This window comes from Megascapheus bottae, chromosome 3 (genome assembly GCF_031878675.1).
Source record: "Megascapheus bottae isolate mThoBot1 chromosome 3, mThoBot2.hap1, whole genome shotgun sequence".
Lineage (NCBI taxonomy): Eukaryota > Metazoa > Chordata > Mammalia > Rodentia > Geomyidae > Megascapheus > Megascapheus bottae.
The window spans coordinates 87073410-87092056 of record NC_143511.1 but is presented as its reverse complement, the minus strand read 5'-3'; the positions used below and the strand labels follow the sequence as shown (position 1 = coordinate 87092056).

Below are 18647 nucleotides of genomic sequence, written 5' to 3'. Positions count from 1 at the left end.
AAGCTAGTGCCAGCAGTGGGGTAGGAGTGAAGGTGTGCCAGGCAAATGAAGCTCTAGCATCATTGGCCCTGGCATTGGCTGGCAAAGCCCCACAAATAGCCCCTGCCCTACCCTCCCCTGCTGCACTGTGATGGAGTTCAGACACTGTGAGGGTGGTGAGACTGTGAACCCAGACACAGCCCTGCTTCCTTTCCTAAGATCTCTCCAGAAAGCCAAGGTAGCCAGGTCAGATGGGCACTTTTGTTCCTGTGGCATGTCACAGCCACATGGGGACAGCCCTCACCTTCCTAGCATGCCGAGCTAATAACAGCACACACATGCTGAGTGGCCGTGGTCTGCTTTCTTTCCTGACCACTGGCCAACCCAAGAGGCCACCTCCAAGAGCCCATTCATTGGCCTTTCCTTTGCTCAACTCCTGACCTCCTGTTTTAAGGTGGACACAGTGGGCTCCCTCGCCATGGCTTATCCCCACCCCCACCCCCCCAAGCCATGTCATGCTACAGAGCGGGACACTGCTCCTGACACACTCCAGAACAGTGAGAAGGTACTGACTTGGTTTGTCATGTAACTAGGGAACCCAGAGTGGTCAGAACAAGCTAGTGGGGTGCTATGTGGCTGGAAGAAGACTGGGTTTACAACAAGTCCTGCCCACATTGCAGCACTTATTTGTAAAGTTGAGGCACCCTAAACCAGAGTTCCTGACCAGTCAAGCATCACAGATAATCCCAGCTAAAAACCCAACAGGGCCACCGGGTTCTGGAGCTGTTCCAGGCCTCCTCATTGAGACACTCCAGGGGAGGAACAAAGACTCTGTTCATTGAAAAATAATTTTTCGCAAACCCCCAGGAGCTTCTGATGCCCAACCACGTTTAAGTGCCACCCAGTAAGATGCCTATGAGAGGCCTCTAGGGCTGTGGAGGACTCTGAACCATTGTCTTCCTGGAGAATGGGGGATCACTCCGGGAATGAATGCAGAGAGAAAGGGGCCTGGGCAGTGCTGGCAGGAATAGTGCTCAGCTGGGCACTCAGCACGGACCTGATGTGTGCCATGCGTCTCCCTGCCCCAGGACCTGGGGAGCAGAGCCAGAAGGTGGCTGAGGCCTGCCGCTCTGAGCTTCCATTCTGTATGGGCAAGTTAGAAAACAAGCAAACAGAGATGTTGTGCACAGGCCAATTGTTAAAATGACTTAATTTTGAAAAGACAAGGAGAATCGAGAAGATGCATTTGATCTATTTGATAGGTGTCTGGGAAAGCCTCTGCTTGAGTAATATTGAAGTAAAGGAGGTGTAGGAGAAGCACTGGGTACAGAGACTGAGGCAGGGCTGGGGGAGATGAGAGGCATGATAGGAGTCAAGGCCTGGATCAGGGCTTCCGTTTACTTACGGCCTTGTATGTCTTCATGTCTTAGAGCCATCCATTGACTGATAAAGGAGAAAGTTGAGCAGGATAGGTACGATTCTTTGCAATCCCAGGATCCTATCCTAGATCAGAGTTTATAATAAGAATAGCAGGGGCCAGGAGTTTGGCCTAGTGGTAGAGTGCTTGCCTAGCATGCACAAAGACCCAGGTTCGATTCCTCAGTACCACATACATAGAAAACAAAGCCAGAAGTGGTGCGGTGGCTCAAGTGGTAGAGCGCTAGCCTTAAGAAAACCCAAGGACATTGCTCAGGCCCTGAGTCCAAGCCCAGGACTAGGGAATGAAAGGGATAGCAATAGCATATAGTCTCTTGACCAGAATGGCAAAGTCTGATGCTATGATTCTTCTTCCAGCTTGATATATGGTCCAAATCCAGCTACCAGGTGTTCCAGAAGGTAAGTTTCACCTTTATATCTGTCTGAGGGCACAGGTACATTGGTCCCTAATCAGAGGCATTTTATAAGAGTGGGAAAAAAGCCAGATATCAAAAGTATTCCCTATGATTCCTTTTATGATGCTCTGAAGTGGGGCACCTTAGGGACAAAAAAATAATTGCTGGTTAACTCAGGAGAGAGGAGAGCAGGGGATTGGACCATGGAAACAGGTGCCGGTGTGTTGAATGATGAAACTATTCCATGTCTTAGGTGGTGACAGTGAGGACATGGGTTTGATTTGCAGCTTGTGGAGTTTACTCTGTGTAGCTTAGACTAAAACCAAAGGCTTTTGAGTTGTTCCAAGCTCATTCACGTTTTGAAGATTGCCATCCCAGAGCCCTGTGGTCTGTACAGATGCCTTCGGGGTAGGTGAATGAGGCTGGCACCTGCCCAGCGCTGTTTCATGCTCTCCAGATAGCCTGTGCAGATAAAAACTTCCCCATGAAAACCCAAAAAGGTTAGACAGGTGCACAGGACTCCAAGTCCTGTGTCTCCCATAGCACTGGACTGTCCACGACATAGCAAGTGGCCAATTTCCTTCATTCACCCATCAAGCCCAACAGTGCCATGGACCAGGTCACTGTGCTGAGTCCAGGATTACAGAGAGAATGAGACAGCGTGGGGTCGAGGGGAGCTATGCCCAAGGGCCACAGCGTGCACAGCTTTCAGCTTAGGGCAATCAGGGAGGCCTCTGTTGGGAGGTGTGACTTGAGGCAGGCATGACCCAAGAATAGGAGGAGCCACTGGAAGAAGAGCCCTGTGGCAAGGGGGCGGCAAGGATTGGCAGAGGCCCTGGTCAAACAGGTGTCTCGAGGCATGCATGGCTTATGTTCCAGTTCAGTAAGAAGCCCTGGGGGACTAACACAAAGAAGTCAAGTGTCAAGTGATGTGCCCTAGGTGTGCAAGGCACCGAGGGTGAGATTCACGCAGCGTAACATTCGCTATTTGAAAGTGAAAAATTTTCAGTTCATTTAGCCCATTGACTAGTGATAGTGCAGCCACTACCTCTGCCTTGTTCCACATTTCATCTCCCCAAGAGAAAGCCTAGGCCTGTGACGTAACGATCGGGGCCTGTGACCTGTGATGTGGTGATCAGAGAACTGTGACCTTTGACACAGTGATCAGAGGGCCTGTGATGTGGCAGTAGTAGCATTCAGGCTGCATCAGTTCACTTGACTTCCAGCCCCCTTTGTGATGATGTGACAGCAGAAAGCTTGGGATGATGCCCAGACTTTCCAGGCTGGAGTCTGGCCTCCCAAACCTGTCCTTAACAGTGGTCCTATTGCCGTTCTAGTGCCCACAGGAGCAGGGGCAGAGGCTGTACGTGTGTGGGATTTGTAGTGCTTTTGAATGCATCTAGAAGTTTAGAAGGAACTTGGAAAATATGTGAAATGCAGATTTAGCGAGACGGTGCCCTGCTTTTATCCTGCATCCCCTGGAAATCACCTGCCAGGCACTCCTTATTTGTTTCAAATTGCAGACACACAGAAACAGTGTTTAAATTTGATATGAGTCTAGTTGTAGAGATTTAAGAGCACTTGCCAGTTTTCCTCCTTGTAGCTTTTGTACCATGTTTGAAACAGGAATAAAAGTGGCTGACACTCTCTGTATTTGCCAGCACCCTTGTTGCCTCTACCTTCCCCAAGTCTAACCCTGACACCTGCCTGTGCTCCATTCAGGAGCCACAATGAGTCAAGTGTCAGTGGGCTTTCTCAGCACTAAGGGCAGGAAGGAGCAGGTGAGGATGCAAAGGTTAACAAGGTCTCGCTCTTCTGCCAGAACATTGTCTATTTGCTCCCAAATGAAAGGATGCATTAGAAAATGATGTAGAGCATTACGCCTAATTCCACCCCAACAAAGCTCCCATGGCAGTGGTATGGCATTTTGTCTGAGCCCACTCGTGTGTGCAGAGGTGCTGGTGGAGAGAGAGAAGGCAGCCTCACAGCCCACCTGACGGCAGGATATGCTGAGGGGACCTGTGTGTATAGTCCTCTCAAGCTGGGCTGGTGGCCAGGTGGCAGAGGGGAGTACTTCCTGTGCCACAGCTAGACCCCATGTGAAACCCAGAGCCAGGGCCCCTTTGTCCCTGGAAGGTTCTGCAGGCCACCTCCAGGTGGAGGGGAGCACTACATCACGAAACACCCAAAGAGAAGTCACTTTGTAAGGTCAGCCAAATCTCAGTATCCTCTTTCCCTCCTGTCCGCCCATTTGGATGGGAGACGTCCATCCCGATGCTGTGTGAAGTGTTTCCTGAAAGATGCTGCTCAAGTACGTGGTAAACCTTTCCTCCCACCCCTACTCGCCTGCTTCTCCCCGCCGGTAGCCCAGCTACGACAGGCTGACGCATCAGTCCCATGCCAAGAGCAAAGGAGGTGTGGGCCTCAGTCCCCACACACCTGAGGGCCCCACCTGTGACGTGGGGGTTCTCAGGGACAGTAGCTCCTCCTACTGGAAGAGCCTCCCCTGTGCTGCCCCAGGGGAGCACTGAGTTCTCCTTTCTGGTGCAGTTCCAGTTACTGGATGGTGGGACCTGTTTTCCTGTTGGCAAGAAGCAATAGAGGCTGGGTGCTGGTGGCTTACAACTAAAATCCTAGCTACTCAGGAGGCTGAGATCTGAGGGTCAAGGTTCAAGGTCAGAAGTCTTTTTAATCTTTAAATAGTTGTACAAAGGCCGGGAGTTTGGCCTAGTGGTTAAAGTGCTTGCCTAGCATGCATGAAGACCCGGGTTCGATTCCTCGGTACCACATACATAGAAAAAAGCCGGAAGTGGTGCTGAGGCTCAGGTGGTAGAGCTCTAGCCTTGAGAAAGTCCAAGGACAATGCTGAGGCCCTGAGCTCAAGCCCAGGACTGGCAAAAAAAAAAAAAATAGTTGTACAAAGGGGTTCAGTGTGTGGAGGACATCCTGGAAAGGATCCAGTTTATGTGGGGGTACTCAGCAGTGCCTTGCGAAGCCAAGCCAAGCTTACTCCTCTTTTTTACTTGTGAAAGGTATCAAGGTAGGAGCAAGGATGCAGGCCCTTGTCGACCTCTGGGGCCCATGCCTAACTCCTGGGGGAAAAGCCACAGCTCCCGAGGTCCTGCAGCAAATCTAGCTGCAGGAAATGAGATTCGGCCTTCCTTTTGTCTGCAGACGCTGACTGTCAGCAAGCTCTTTTCTGGCTGGCTCATTAGCCCCTGTGCCCGAGTGTAGGGAATGTGGCAGCAGGCTGGTGGGCCGGGGATAGCTTGCTGTGGGGCCATAGCTGCTAACAGGTGCTTGTCATTTACCACTCTCCCCTGGGGGCGCCTTCCACTTCATCCTAGGGCGAAGCAGCTTTTTATAGCCATCAAGCCTCCAGCAGAGGGGATTCAGAGAATGGGACTTAGAAATAGGGGGACCCTCTGAAAGGGCAGAATCACAAAGAGCCAGGAAAGGTTTCAAGCGTTCTTATTCTTCTGACATTTAAACTCTGCAGGGCAGTCAGTGTTTTGATCTTTAACCCCCTCATTTCAAAGCAGTGCATTTTTATCCAGTAACTTGGGAGGAGTGAGCAGCAATGTGCAGCTGTTGCCTGCATTAAGCCCTGGCAGGGTGGCTGGGGGAGGGGGTGAACACACAGCCCCAGAGGAGGCAGAGGCGCGAAGGGATAGACAGTACCCATTCTGCAGTGTCTCCACCTGAAGGGAATGGGCCAAGAGTACACACAGCACCACTCGCCACACTGCAGAGGTAACTGTCAGTGAGTGTACTGTCCCAGCACGGCTAAGACAGGTGGGTTGTCTGCAGGGTGCCACCGCCCTGCATTCCTGTCTGTTCCAGTTCAGCCATTATTTGACTTGAAAGGCAGGGCCCTATCTGAGGACTGCTGCTGAGTGGCCCCCAGCTGCTCCTCAGCAGGTGAGACTGTCAGCCCCAGTTCACGGCTCTCTGGCATTTGCCAGAGTCCTTCTACTAGTCGGGGTATGCTGAGTGCCCCGCTTAAATCAAATCTCAGGTTGTGCACCACCCACCTGACCCACTGCTACCTCCCTACACAGGAGAGTCCCAGCGGACTGGAGCCCTCCTTCCCCTAGAGTTGAATTCTCTTTGGGTTACCTGAGCTTATGTGCTTGCCAGGGTACCTCATGCCACCCAGAAAGTGATCACCAGATCATTGTAAATCTCTTCCTACCAGCCTTTCACATTTCCTTCCAAAATTCCCTCCCCCCAAATTAAAACAAAACCCCTCTTCAGACACCAGTTGGAGGCCTGGCGAGGCTGAGTGGTAGCAAGACTCTGCACCTGTCCAGTGCTCTGTGCGCAGAAGACTCCCCCTGAGGGACCCACGATGGGGCTGGTCCCTGCGGGTCAATGTTTGCCAAGGAGGAGAAGTGGAGTCATGTTCCTGCTGACACTGCCTGGCACGCGTGTGCCCGACAGCGAAGGGGATAGCTTTCACGGTGCCAGGGTGGTGGGCAGCCCCATGGAGGACATAGAGGGGACATTCATGTGGCAGCTTTTCTGGACAGAACAGACAAAAGTGGCAGAAGCCTTGCATCCAGAAAGCCCCTCACCACCATTGTCCCTGCAAGTCTGACATGCACACTTACACTGTACATCCAAGGGTGGCTTGAAGACTCACTTGTCTTGTAAACACTAGTCTGTTCCTTCCAAAGGCACTGAGCCATAGCCAGCATGGCCCGTGCCCGGGGAATCACACACGCCCAGTGTGTGGAGAAGATGGACCCAGAGGCCTGGCCTCACCAAACCACAGCCAACATGGCAGGGGCTCAAACACTCAAACCCATCTACCTGGTGTGTAGAGAAAATGGCACCAGAGGCCTGGCTTGTCCTCCTGGCCCTCCACACATGTTCATGGTTTTTCTGCCATTAGAGTAATCACAGGGTGTCCAGTTGTCATTTCCATAACTATCTCTTTCTGGAGGGCTACATAGGCCACAGGGCAACCAGGTCGGAGCCGCTGCTTCTGGGAAGATCACACCCACTTCCCTCTGGAGCTCAACTGCAAGCTCAGGCCATGGGCACAGTGCTGCCCATGGTGACTGTCCCCAGAGGAGGCCATGACAGCAGGGCCTAGAGCCAGACTCCATCATGTCTCCCTCCGTGGCCTGACTTGCCTTGGTTTCCTCATCTGTAAAATAGAAGCCCTGTGACCATGGTATGAGGTGGGCCGGGGTCCCGGGTTGGAGTGAGCCACTTACTCCAAGGCAGGTCTGTGGTCCTGGAGCCCCTGTGTCTTTGGAGGCTTTGTTCTCCATTCCTGCAGGATGGCTTGTCACTCAGGCAGGTGCCTCTGGCTAGGACTTTCCTGGAACCGAATCTGGCAGGTTACCAGCAGTGAAAGCCAACACTTTTTTTCTTCTTATCTAAATGAAGAGCCTTAATTCCCTAATCCTGAGAAATGTCAAGGACCCTTCAAGCTTATCTCCTCACTGCCCTGCCTGCCCAGGCCTTCAATGAAATGCAAGGGAGTCCACACCCTGGAGAGCTCCCTGGCAAAGAGGGCTTTCCCCGCTCCTCCAGCCCCTCCCCCACACCTGCCACACCCGCTGGCTAGCTAGAATTGAATAGGTTCCTGCCAGCTTTGTCTCAGTCACACAGTGGCCTACTGGGTGTGCCTGGCTCAAGAAAGAGTGATGCAGCAGTCTGGCCTCATGCTCACTGCTAGAGACCATGTTCACTGCTGGACACACTGGGCTCTTCCCTCTCAGACACAGAAGGTAGCCCTGGGGTGAGCCAAGACTGCCCATCTCCTCTCCATTCCCAGCTGGCCAGCCTGGCCCAGGACAGGGACAAAGCCTTGCAGAGGCTCCTTCATCAAGCACAGAGGAATATCAGTCTTGCCTGAGTAAGCCCTGGCCCCTGTGGGTTGCAAGCCTGCTTCTTCAGGCCTCCAGACCTGCTGAGCTGTGGCATGTAAATCCAGATCCAGATTAAATAGACTAGCCTGCACAAGAACTAACTCGATGGCTTCTGCCTCTGCTTTGATCCACATTTTGGAAGCTTCTCAGCATCACCCCCATCACCCACCCTCATAGTGTTCTGGTTTCAGAACCTCAATGGCTCCTCTTTGCATGGACCCAGTGCTTCTGGGACCGGCTTGAATGTTCTTCTAGGCATCCAGTACTTAACACAGTGGGCTCCCTCACAGGATTTACTCCTGAGAGATCTTTCAGCCTCCCTCCTCAGGGACAGGGTTGTCCTTAGCAGAACTCAGGAGATTTCCACACCCTGGCCTGCCTCTGATGTTCCCTGGGCACAGCACTTCAGGGAGCCATCTTTCTGGGTTATGGGGTCACTGGACACACAGCTAGGACTCACTGACAGTGCTTCCCTGCTGACCTGTGCAGATTTCCAACCCAGAGATCAGTGCTGTGCTGACCCCTTCTTGCTCCTGGGCCTGATCCTTCAAGTTCTTTCATCTCAGCCCACATTTGAGGCCCTTGTAAAGGTGGCATCACATCTGGGCAGCAAGTAGCCTGGCACCCCTGCTGTCACCTGGAATGTCTTCTTTCTAGAGGAACAGAAGGCCTTTATTTCATCCCTGAGGGCCAAGGGTAGAGCTTGTCGCAGATTTGCCTCCTAACATACAGATTGCCACTAGTGTGGATAGGACAGCTCTGGCACCCAGATCCAAAGGGACCTGATCCCAGCCCCCTCTGTACTGAGGTCCAGTGCCAGTTCTGTGGCCAGGGTCTCCCAGTAGTCGTGATCCCCGGACTAAACACCTTTGCTTTTCTGTATCCTTGTCCTCCTCAGGCATCTGAGAAGATCCCCCTCCTGCTACATGGAAGCAGGCCAGAAGCTGAGCCTCCACCCGGCTCCTCTTTTAAATTCCTAACTTCTGAGCACTGGATACTGAACATTTGCTATTGCAGGGGAATTCTTTTGAGAGTCAAGGGCCTAGCTGCTCTGGAATAGCCGGGGGAAGTCTTGAGCCCTGTGGCAATGTGCTGGCAGGTCACACAATTGCTGGAGACCTTGGTCCAGCTCAACTGCTGTCCTGCCCCCTGGTGGTAGGAAGCAGGCAGCGGGGCATGGTGGTCTATGGTTCCTAACTAGGCTGGCTGCACATCAGAACCGCCTCAGGGAGCTTTTACACAACACGTCTAGACGGGCCTTCTAGACATTGGGAGACAGCTCTGGCACAGTGATGCCAACAGCCATGGGGTCTGAGGAGCCAGTGTGTATCACGCAGACAGGGACCCTGTTTATGAAGCACTGGCAAGAACTAGATGTGTTCATTTAAATCAGGCACTGGCTGGGGTGCCCACTTTCTCATGAAGGGAGGGGAATGCAGAACAGGACCAAGGGTGGAAAGAGCTGAGAGGCCCAACCATGACAAATGAGTCACCTGGGTCTGGGGTGATGGCAGGCCGTGCCCTGGCAAGCAGCGACTCCCTGCCTTGGGCAGGTTGCTGGACTGCCGAATGGTAGCCCTTGGTCCCTCCATCAAGAACTCTGCGTGGGAGTGAGTGAGCAAGTCCTGGTGGCCCCTGGGAGATGTAAGGTGCTGTGGCTCCTTGGCCTGCATACCCCTCCGCCAGGGTTCCCCAGCTCCTACACAAGGTGAGATCCAGAGCCTCCGCCCCAGCCCAGGGCCATGCAGCCCCAAACGGAGTGCTGCTCTCACTTCTGGTGCAGCTAAAATAGCTCCAGAGCCCATCTGTGCACCCAGGAACCAGGGAGACTGTTTTGACTGGCAGCTCCTTCTCCAGCCTGGACTGGCAACTGCTTCAAGGTCTCCTGAAAGGTCCCTCCTTCCCAAGCAGTTGAGTGTGTGAGGAGCTGAGGGACAGGAGCCTGGTGCAGTCCTGTGCCATATGATGCTGTCGCCACCATGCAGCAGTGCCTCCTCACAGGAGCCACAGTCTGCACCGGGACTGGGCCCTCCGGGGCTGAGCCAGCGCCTGCATTGCAACCCCCAGGCCTGGGCACTCCTTACTGTAAGATGAAGCTCCTTCCTCCCCATCTCCTTGCCCCAGCCTGTGTCACCTCCTCCCTCACCTCCACGGGCTCCCTATCTACTTTGATCTTTTTACAAGCTTTGTTTCCCACCAGCACTCAACCAGTGGCTGCCTCTGCCTCCAGCCGCTCTCTGGGGAGCATTAGTGCCCTTCCCTGGCCTCCTGCGCCTGGGAGGGCCGCTTTCATCTCCCAGCAGAGCCTCATTAGCTTACTGCGCCGTGGCACCGAACCTGGGCTGCCACTCAATTAGTTAATAGCAGTCTTTCTTTGCCCCAGGTCTGTTTTTGCCACATCTTAGATACTGAGCAAAAAGCAACTTTGTTGTTGCAAAGTATAAAACAAAAAGTATTGAAGGTGGAATGCTTTGACAAAAAGGAAGATGATCGCAGGGAAACGGTCTCCCCCGTGTTCAGTGGCCTCATCTTGCCTGGTGCTTGTGGTTTAGCCTGGCAATCTGAAAACCAGAGGGAGTAGGGAAGAAATGAGAACAATCAAGTCTGCTGGCTGGCTTTCTTTCCGTTAAGATTCTGGACTTGGAGGTGGAGAATCGGAGAAACTAAATGATTCCCTCAGTGGTAGGCCTTTGCCAAGTAAAGGAAATACTTTCCCCCAGCCCTGTAGAAAGGGAGGGGGATGGATCTGACCAGATTGCTCAGGAGTGGAAAGACTAATTAGAGACCACCTAAGAGCCAGGGAGCTCAGGGAGCCCAGCAAGCCCAGCACAGTGAAGCTCCAGAGGTCAATTTCCAGGACTGGAATCTGCTCTACCCTGGGCATCTGTGCTCACAGGTCTCCCCAGAACCTGGCATGCGCTCCAGCTTTGCAGAGACCCAGCACAACACTCCAGGAGACTTGCAGATCTCCCCTCCCCCTGCTCCCACCCCCTGCATGCCTGGGCTTCCCCACTCCCCACATGCATTTGAAATCCTTTTTGAATTCATGAGGACAGACTGCCTGGTTTCTACTCCCCAGAATCAGTGTCTGCCCTTGTGTGTAGGGCCTGGAAGGCGCTCCAGCCCACCCCTGACTCCTTCACCATGTCCTCCTGGCAGGACCTGAAGGTGAGGTGTGGGCTGCTATGGTCCAGACCCAGGTTCCTGGGTTCTTTAATTTCTAAGAGGCCAGCTGAAGTCTGTGCCACCCTGATTCTTAGATGACCTGCCATCTTCCATGACCCCTCCCCCAGCCTGTGCCCTCTGTCAGAGGCCCCTCCCAGCCTCCACCTGGGTTGGTGCAGATAAGCGGTGGGGGTCTCTCCAAAACTCAGACAGCAGACACTGAACGCACAGCTGCCCGGCGGCCCCTGTTCACGCCCCAGCCCTCACCACCAGCCATGATGCAGTTAGCATCACTATTGCTTTTAAAAAACCACGTTGCTCATTTTAGAAAGCTGTCTGTCAAAATGCTTAAAATATAAGTAGTCTTGCTTGGCACTTAGAGAAGAAGTGCCGTTCATCTTGAAAGTCACCCGAGTAAGAATTCCTCAGTCATGTGGGCCTCAGGCGCTGTGGGCACCTCTGCACGGGAGCCTTGCCATTCTCAGGGGAGGGCACAGGGATATGGGGGGGGGTATTTATTTTTATTTTTGCCGGTCCCGGGGCTTGAACTCAGAGCCCGGGCACTGTCCTTGGGCTTTCTCAAGGCTGGTACTCTTACCACTAGTGCCACAGCTCCAATTCCAGCTCTTTCTGGGTATGTGGTACCAAGGAATTAAACTCAAGGTTTCGTGTGTGCTAGGCAAGCACTCTACCACTAGGCCACACTCCCGGCCTGGAGTGTACATTTTTAAAGTACAATCACCCCACCCCGCAGAGCTAGTGGTAATGGGGTTTCCAGTAGGCAGGGCATGTGGGGGTGGGCTGCCTAGCTGGAGAGTGAGAACTTCATGACAGGTCTGCCTTCAGCCTTAGGAAGTAGTAGATGTGACTCCAGCCTCCATTTGGTCCAGGGGAGACTGAGGCTCCAGCAGGGGCCAGGACCAGCTTCCTTGCTGCAGAGCATGCTCTCCCAGGGCGGCACAGCCTCAGACCGCAGCTGCAGTGCAGCCTCTGAGCAGCACCGTGGGCACATCCCCTGTTTAGCAAGTCACTCTGCGTTCTGGTAAGGGCCAGAAAACCAACAGGTCCGAACAAGTCAGACCTGTGCTTGTTCCTGTCCTCAAGTTAATGATTTTATCTGGTATGCTCTATTTTGTTTTTAAACCACAACATTTGTAGTGCCAAGAATCCCTAATGAGCACAATCAAATAAACCATTAGTTTGAACACAGCTATCAAATTAGTATAATCTATTAATTTGCTGATGGATGGCTGGCATTAGCAGATCTTGTGTCATCACATTTCAGAATTGCAGCGATCTGAGCAGAGCTGAGTTGGGGGATAGCACAGGCTTGAGCACAGGGCCGGGCCACTGTTGCCATTGTCACCACCCCCCCATCCCCACCCCCCTACCCCCTGCAAACCTCAGGAGTCTGATGATCTGGAGTCAGGGGCGCTGGGTGTGGCCTGCGAGGGTGCACCCAGCAGTTGCTCCAGGTCGCTGCTCACAGGGTTATGCTCTGGAGGGCTCCCTGGAAGCCACTGTGGCAGCTCTGAAATCTGAAAGAGCAGCAGGGAGTGCCAGGCTCCTGATGAAGCCTGGAGCTACAAAGTAGGAGACAAAAGCGAGAATTAGAAGCCAGAAGGGACCTTCTCTGCTCTGCAGCTAGGAGAAGGAATGGTTTCAACCCCAGCAGAGGTGGAGTGCGGGTGGGGGGCCCTTTTCTGCAACCTCAGGGTTCCGTGGGACTAGAAGCCCTCGGTGGTAGGCCCTCCACCACTCCCCCTACCCCCCACCCCCGCCACACACAGGGCTCCCGCCTGCTGGGGGGGGGGCTGTCAGCTGCTGGAATGTTCTGTCCTTCCCAGCTACTGCTTGCCTCCTCCCCTCCAGACACTAGCTCTACTAATTTTCCTACTTGAGATTTGATTTCAGATGTCCTTTCCTCAGAATGGGGCGGCAGGGTGGGGCCCACAGCAGAGCTGTTGCCAGTACAATGTGCTCTTCCTGCTGGCCTTTCCTGGCTGACTGTCACTGTCCTTCATCCCCAGGTGACAGACCACGCCACCACGGCCCTGCTTCACTACCAGCTGCCCCAGATGCCAGATGTCGTGGTCAGGTCCTTCATGGTAAGTGGCCAAGAGCCAGGCCTCGTGTTGAGGCTGCAGCAGCCTTCGAGCCAGCCCATCTGTAGGGAGCTCGGGCTCCTGGCTCAGGGCTGGGGGTGGGGAGACTCAGAAGGTGGATCCTCCAGAAGTTTCCGCCATTGACATATTTCGCTGAGTTTGCCATAGTGAATTCTATGTCTTATAGAGATAGAATTCATCTTGCAATTGAAGAAATGTCTTGCAATTCCCCAAGACGTTTCTTCCTTAGATTCCCAGATGGAGCGGGAGGTGGGAGTGGCGAGCCAGCCGGGCCCTGCAGCTCCCGAGAAAAGCTCATGGGTTTTCCATGGGTAACTGTGGCAGAACCCAGCGGGGGTTCTGTGGAAATTGGCATGCGCTGCACCTCAGGACCTCTGCACCAGCAGGCGGCCCCCATGCCTGTGGCCTCCTGGACACACTGGCTAGCTGTCTAGCCTCGAGCCGACAGCTGCATGCTCTGGTGCCACCAGGCGCCATCTTCCACTGGCAGCAGAGCTTCAGGCTTCGTGCTAGGAGGGTGGCCCGCTGGCTGCTGGAGGAAGCATGCTCCAGGCTTACCTGCCGGCTTCCCAGTCACTGTCACCAGGGCCTTGGAGGAGGTCTCTGAAGGCAGAAGCCCAGCTCACTGACAGCCTGTGGTGTTGAGAGAGTATGCCAGACCACGCCACACGGGGCAGGCAGCAGAGTGGCCTGGGGCACCACCTCCTGCCCACGGAGGGCGCCAGGTGGCTGTATTGGCAGCGGTGGTGGACCTGGGGCTTCCTCCTGCCTGTTACTATGTCGCCTCCTCTCTCACTCCTGCCTGTGGAGCTGAATGAAGGGTGCACATGTGCTTGGCACCTAAGGACAAGGGACATAAACAAGCTCTGGTCGGACCCCCGCCGGCCGTGGAAGGGCCATTGATGATGGGCTGTGCTCTGCAGCAAGGGCAGAGCCGTCGGTGAATGGAAGGGGCTTCTCACATAGCAGCAGGGCACACAAGTAGTGAGGCTCGCGCCCCTCGCAGACTCTGTCTCCTTGACTTGGAGAATTGAGTTACCTGAGCCTCATCCTTATGGATGATGCCGGCAGCGCTCTGCTCTCTGAACTTCTCCAGCGAGTGTGTGCTGCTTATTTTGTTAGCGGGTGACATGGGCTGTCCCCGGCCGCCCGGTGTGCGGGGCCTCGTGACGGGCAGTGATGACCTCTGTGATCACATTAGCTGGAAGGCACAGTGCTCTCCACGCATGAATCTCCAGCCACCGTCTGCCCGAGACCTAGCCAAGCACTGTCTGGTGGTGTGTGGGGGCCAGGGGCGGGAGCACTCCGCCAGGCCCCTCAGGCCCACCACCTTTGGGGGTGGACGCCCACCCTAAAGACCCAGGCCAGGCCGGAGCCAGGACAAGCAGAAATGGAAGTCGGGAGCCACATAGGTTCTGCAGCTTCTCTGTGAGATTATTGGGTGTGGTGGGAGAGTCTCTGTCTTTGGGGTGGTTTTGGAAATATCCACATCTCATTCTCTTATCTCTCTCCACTTCAGACCTGGTTGAGAAGCTACATAAAGCTGTTCCAGGCCCCGTGCCAGCGCTGTGGGAAGTTTCTGCAAGACGGCCTGCCCCCCACGTGGAGGGACTTCCGGACCCTGGAAGCCTTCCACGACACCTGCCGGCAGTGACCCTAGCCCAGCCCCTGCCAGCCTGCACCACCACCCAATGTGCATGCGCAGGCAGGCACCTCGCCTCCCAGGCTCACCACACAGGTGTCTGCAGCTGCTCCTGCTCTCCACTCTGGAAGTGGCACCAGGCACTCAATAGAGGGGAGGGAGGGAGAAAGCCAGCAAGGAAGCAAGAGGAAGGACTGGTGGGTTGTGCGCTGGTGCCCTGTGTTCATGTGTTTTGTTTTTGTAACTTATTTTTTAAGCAATAAACCTTTTTTACCCAGCCCTCCTGTTCCTTCTGCACCTGTCACGCTCAGCTCAGTGGCCGTGCAGGCAGGGACTGTGGGCTTGAGGCGTCCTGCATGGCTACTGGTTCCAAATTCTGAAGGTAAGAAGTGGACTGAGGGACTGAGGGCCATGCTGTCTGAGGGGAAGACATGCCAGGGCCTCTGCATGAACCAGGAGCCCACGGCTCTGCAGGCTGGAGCCCGCAGCACGTGTCGCCCTGCACCGGGGTCCTGGCTGTGTTCTGATCCCCTTCCTGCCCCATCTGCTGGGATCCCTGGTGCGTCAACCTGGCTCCTAAGACCAACAAGTTCTGTGGAGGGCTGGGCAGGGCTGCTTCCCTCCCACCCAGTTCTCACTGCAGGGAGGACGGGCGGGCAGCGGGCCTGCCTGGTCCTGGGGCTGCCCTCCCCGCCCCAGTCACGCTGAAAGGGGCTGGAGGAGAGAATGGGGGTGGGGTCACAGGACCCTACTCCACATGTATGGAAATCCACTTGTACATGTCAGGCCACCCTGGGGCTACCAACACACTGCTGCCCCAGCTGGGCAGTGCCGTAGACTGCCGCCCCTGCCCAGAGTGGGGGCGGTTTCCCATTACACGCCACAGGACGTCCAGGCCAAGACGGCCATGCCCAGCAGGTATGTGCCATCATTCAGTGAGCCCGGAAGAGGGCAGCGTACACCGCCAGTGTCACTGCAGCTCCGGCCACATGCGTCGCTCCCACGGCCCCGCCTTCCATCCATTCAGAGTGGGGTGCAGATACTTCTCTTGTTGTGGGTCTTGTTTAGCCCTTGGTAAGGAACCCTAGCCCCAACTTGCAGTCACAGACTGGCACAGCCCTGCCCATCTTTCCTGGCTCCCCTGAGAGCCGTGTATGATACTTGGCAAGAATGCCCAGTGGAGGAGGTGGGGCCTGGACTAACATCTTGTCTGGGTGCCACATAGCTTTGCAAAGACATTTAAATGGCGCGCAGGCTGACGCACGGTGCCAGTGGTTCACGCAGGGCACTGAGGAAGGGGTGACCAAGTTGGGCACGTGCAAGAATGACAAGCACCTCGTGACTGCCAGCCAGCAGATGGCGACTTCAGAGGCACTCACACTGAAGCAGCCCTGGTACCTGGCACTGGGAGAAGTCTGCTGCTGGGGTTTTAGTTGTTTCAGTCTCCTAATTGCAACAAGTCAGAGGCCAACCCAGCAGTGCTGAGGCTCTGACCAGTCCCCCGCCATCCTCCCACACACACACCGGCCTGTGTTCCCCAGTGGGCATGAGAGCGAGCAGTGGGGAGCTTGGGGATTTCATGGGCCTTCCTTCCTACATAGAATTAACAGAGACGCTTTGGTGTCATCTTTAGAGATGCCTTCTGTTTATGCAAAGGACACCTGGTTCTCGTCTTTAGAGGTGCTAGGAAAGCTCTGTAAATTAGGTTTCTCTCATGTTCCAGACACAATGGCCCAGGTGGGGGTGGATCCCGTGGGTCATAGCCAAGATCTGCCGTCCAGCATCTGCTGGCCGTGGGAAGAGCTTGGACATCGTCGTGGGGGAGGGGAGAGGCTGAGGCTCCCCAGGGAGACAGGGGCTGTGTCTGGGACACCAGAGAGACCGGGAGCTGTCTACCGTGGACACACATGGTGCCTACTCATAGGTCTTTTTAACATTTATTTTCTTTTTTCTTTCTTTTTTTCTTTTTGTGCCAATACCGAGGCTTGAACTCAGAGCCTAGACCTTGAACCTTACCTTTTTCACTTAAGCCTAGCATGCTACCACTTGAGCCACAGCTCTACTTTTGGCTTTTTGGTGGTTAATTGGAGTTGAACGTTTCACAGACTTTCCTGAGCTGACTTTAAGCCACATTCTCATATCTCAGCCTCTTGAATAGCTACTGGCATGAGCCACCAGCACCTAGCTAACATTTCCTGATTTAAAAGAGAGTGAGGATGAGGCCAGGAGATTGGCCTATGGTAGAGTGCTTGCCTAGCATGCACAAAGAACTGTTGTTTGATTCCGTGGTACCACATACATAGAAAAAGCCAGATGTGGTGCTATGGCTCAAGTGTAGAGCTCTGTTCTTGAGAAAACGCAAGCACAGTGCTCAGGCCCTGAGTTCAAGACCCAGTACTGGCCTAAATAAATAAATAAAAATAAAAAGGAGTGAGGATGTGAGACACCAGTGTGTAGGGCCTATGATCCCAGCTACTCAAGAAGCTGAGATCTGAGGATCAAGATTCAAAGTCAGCCAGGAAAATCTGTGAGACTCATCTCACCACTTAGAAAAAGCTGCAAATGATGCTGTGCCTAAAGTGGTAAAGCATTAGCCTTGAGCAAAAGAAGCTCAGGGACAGTGTCCAGGCACAGAGTTCAAACCCCAGGACTGGCAAAAAGAAAAAGAAAAAAAAAGAGGTGGGGAGGGATGAGGGGTGTGAGGAGACTTCAAGGCTTCACTGAGAAGTGAAGTCCCAGATAGTGCCACGCCTGTCCACTAGAGTTCCTGACAGCGAAAGACTGGCTTTGTATGCTTCCCGTGGAAATGAAGAGAAGGCATTGCCCTGAAGTTGGTTCAGAGAGGGATCAGTTCTAGGGCGGAATGCTGGACAGTCATTGGATTCCAGAACCATGTTTAGGTGCCTCTCACTAAGAAACTTGGCCCTGCAGGGGTGGTCAGAACATGGCATAGCCTACCAAGGCCTTCTGTCCCCAGTCCGGCGTGGGGAGGGTCAGGACTGGCCACCAACTGTGTGTATGCCTCATGGCGCATGGCACCCCCGTTTACGATGGAGCGCAGAGGAGGGGCCCGGGGAGGGTGAGGCAGCCCTGTTTGCGCCCTGTGCTTTCTGCTTGCCGGGCGTGGTCGCAGTGAGGAGCTGACTGGAGCGAGCAGGCCTGGGAAAAGTTGTCCAGATTTTTTTTTTTTTCTGAACTAAATGGGGAACTGGCCTTTAGGTTATCGAGTGATGTTTTCACACTTCACACCTCGGCCGGCACAGAATGATGATCTTTCGGTGTGAATGCGCAAACTCGCCCTTGCATTTCGAGTGGCGGGGAGTGGGCCTGGTGCTAAATTGGGAAGCTTTGAAGGTCATCGCTGTTGGGGAAAGCAAGGACAGCTTCAACCAGCAGGTCTCCCGAAAGATCCAGGTCTGCGGAGGACAGGGAAGGCCGACAGCCCAGCCTCGCACCCCCACCAGCACCCACAAGAGCACCCCAGGGCTGCTGTGGGCCCTGCCCTTGGCACACAAACACGGCGTGGTGCAGTGGCCAGCAGGGCCTCCCCATACGCAGACCCCACTCAGGGACACAATCGCAACCTGTTCCACTTCACAAACACCTCGAAGAAGAGCTGGGTCTCCACAGCCTTTGATTCGTTGCCTGGGATCCACCCCACAGCCTCTGCAAGCGGGCCAGGGCCTCTGGACTAACTGCCCTGGGCACACAAGCTACATTTGGCTACTCGGGGCCAGGCGAGTCTGTCCAGCAGTGGCGTGCATCTGCATCCCACTTCTCCCAGGCAGGGTGGGGCCGGTGTGCTGTCCCTCAGGAAAAAAATCACAGGATGCAAGGAGAAGAAAACACAAGGTACAGCTTAGGAGCCAGCCTGGAAAGGCAGCAGACAATAATAACTGGCTTCTGTGTACCCCAGCCACTGCTCTGGCCTGGCTGGCTGGCTGTCTATGCATCACTCAGTTCTCAGTGCAGCCAGCCCCTTGCTTTCTTAATTACAAAAGGAACCCATAAGCTCCTT

The 18647-nt window shown here is 54.4% G+C and overlaps 1 protein-coding gene across 3 annotated transcripts in view; it reads left to right on the top strand.

Moving 5' to 3' along the window:
- Med27 (mediator complex subunit 27) overlaps positions 1-14906 on the top strand; it is a 180348-nt gene extending 165442 nt beyond the window's left edge. For all 3 annotated transcript variants that reach the window (XM_090330848.1, XM_090330849.1, XM_090330850.1), the window contains 3 exons: positions 1774-1815; positions 12892-12969; positions 14507-14906. In XM_090330848.1, the coding sequence (XP_090186974.1) occupies positions 1774-1815; positions 12892-12969; positions 14507-14641 (255 nt within the window). In that variant the 3' untranslated portion in view covers positions 14642-14906. The remainder of the gene's footprint in view (positions 1-1773; positions 1816-12891; positions 12970-14506) is intronic.
- The last annotated feature ends 3741 nt before the right edge of the window (positions 14907-18647 follow it).